The sequence below is a fragment of the Galeopterus variegatus genome, unplaced genomic scaffold (assembly GCF_000696425.1).
Source record: "Galeopterus variegatus unplaced genomic scaffold, G_variegatus-3.0.2 Scaffold2954, whole genome shotgun sequence".
Lineage (NCBI taxonomy): Eukaryota > Metazoa > Chordata > Mammalia > Dermoptera > Cynocephalidae > Galeopterus > Galeopterus variegatus.
This window is the reverse complement of record NW_007729065.1, coordinates 30,514-32,585: the sequence shown is the minus strand read 5'-3', so window position 1 is coordinate 32,585 and position 2,072 is coordinate 30,514. Positions and strand designations below refer to the sequence as shown.

Below are 2,072 nucleotides of genomic sequence, written 5' to 3'. Positions count from 1 at the left end.
AACAGAGCTAAAATCTCCTTGTCCAGAGTAGGAAGTTAATAGGTAATGTCAAAAAATTAGCAATCAAGAACATAACAAACCTCTTGGTCTGCATTTAGAACAAAAGAGATAAACTATATGCTGACTTAGTAACAATATCACATCAGAACTTTAAGCTCCAAAAGTAAATGCTTAACTCCTCCCCCTACTTGCTCAGACACTGTTTTAGAAAATATATCCTAAACATTTCCTAAAATGTAGAATGTGAGAACAAATATAAAAGCTCTAAATTCCCAAAGCCTCTTTTTGTACTATAATATTATTCCTTTATAAAACTATGGCTCTTTCTAAAGGAACTTCGACTAACTTGTACTTCCAACAACATAATAATGATAGAGAAAAAGTGAGTTGGTTCTGTTATCTACCTCCTTCTAACTGCTTTCTTTATTTGATCTGTTTAATTTGTATTTAATTGACTCATTTTATGTTTTAATATTGTCAGCTGCCCTTTTAGAAATAGATAAAAAAAATAATAATAAATTCTAAAAACAAACTCATCAAATTGATTAACATAAAGGTTAGAATTGTTTATATTTTATACTTCACTTACGATTCTAAACCTGCTTGTTCAGTTTCCAAAGGCTGAATTCGTTCCAAGACATGGGAATACTGGACATTGGCTTTAACCCAGGCAGCCAAAGGTGCAGCTGCAGTACTGGCACGCTTAGCATTCTGAAAAATCCATTAAAAGTTATCCAACTTCCTGACTTAATTTCCAACAAAAGCAGAGTTAATTCTAATACATTTTATTTAGGCATTTATTTAATAACTTGACCCAAATAATAAAGTTTTTGGTTTGTAACTAAAATAAAAATGTATTGACCTGCTATTTTGATTAAGAGAAATACACATTAAATCTACTTTTTGCTTAAAAATAAATATTTTTGAACCACATAGAATATNGATCTAAAAAATGCCGGAATCATGAAATTTAAACCGTTCAGTGAAATTAGATACAACTGCCGTAACACAGATATCTGTTACTATGTGACAAGTACACAGGAAAAAATAAAAGCACACAGGAAAGTTGGAAGTAAAAAAATGATAAGCTGGGAACTTAATATTAACAGCAGATACTAAGATTCAAAAACCACTTATGATAATAAATCTCCCCCTGCTACCTAGATTCTAGTTTACTTAACTCTACTGGTAAATGCTTCCCGACTATAATAACCACAACTTATTTTTTCTTAATTTTAATTTATAGGTGATCTAGACAATTGATAATGACAAGTCAACATATTTTTAAAAGCAGAATACTATATTGTATGGAAAGGGGAACTTATGGCATAATTGTTAAAAATTACCTTTGGATCAAAAGATCCTTTATTTTTAAAAAGAAGTTCTTCAACACTCTCTCTAATTTCCTTTGGGATATTTCGTGCATCAAATGTTGCTATGTCTTCTCTCACACCTCTTTTTGCAAGGAAACTAAAATTAAAGCATGTTATTTCAAATGAGAATAAACAAAATTTGCTATTTCCGAAAAAGATATCAATTTAACAAAAGGGTGCATGTAATAATTTTAATCCATTAGTTAACAAAAAATAGAGTAATAAAAAATGTAATCTTCTAATGTACTATCATTTTTTACAGGTAACAAAGACAAATTCTAGAAAGATGCACATCAGTCTTTCTAATGTCCTATGAATAAACCAGAGCAAGAAGTGACATGAAAGAAACACAGTCCTGTCATTCTACCCACATCCTTATATCTACCCACATCTACCATCCTAATTGGGTACTCATATGTTCTAAGATATACAAAAAATTTTTCTGACTACTTTCTAAGTTGTTTTAAAGTGCTCCTAAACCTCCTAAACCTCTCCTATCTCCAGATACCAACCTAAATCCTAACACAGAACTTAGTATCAGCACAAACCATAACACCATTATTATAATGTAAAACCCAAAGCTGCATGGTTCTATATTTAGTTAATACTCACCCTTTTCCCTTCTACTTCACATCTCTCTTATATTATTTATGGGTCTCTCTCTTCCCCCAGCCCCCAAGAATACAAGATTCTTCTGAA

General features: G+C 31.0%; 1 protein-coding gene across 1 annotated transcript in view; it reads right to left on the bottom strand.

Annotated features, from left to right (window-relative positions):
• Positions 1-2,072, bottom strand: part of LOC103599419 (cytoplasmic dynein 2 heavy chain 1-like) — a gene marked incomplete at its 5' end in the record, with an annotated part of 226,059 nt that overhangs the window by 193,755 nt on the left and 30,232 nt on the right. The window contains 2 exons of the mRNA XM_008583524.1: positions 590-711; positions 1,347-1,470. Coding sequence (XP_008581746.1) covers positions 590-711; positions 1,347-1,470 — 246 coding nt within the window. The remainder of the gene's footprint in view (positions 1-589; positions 712-1,346; positions 1,471-2,072) is intronic.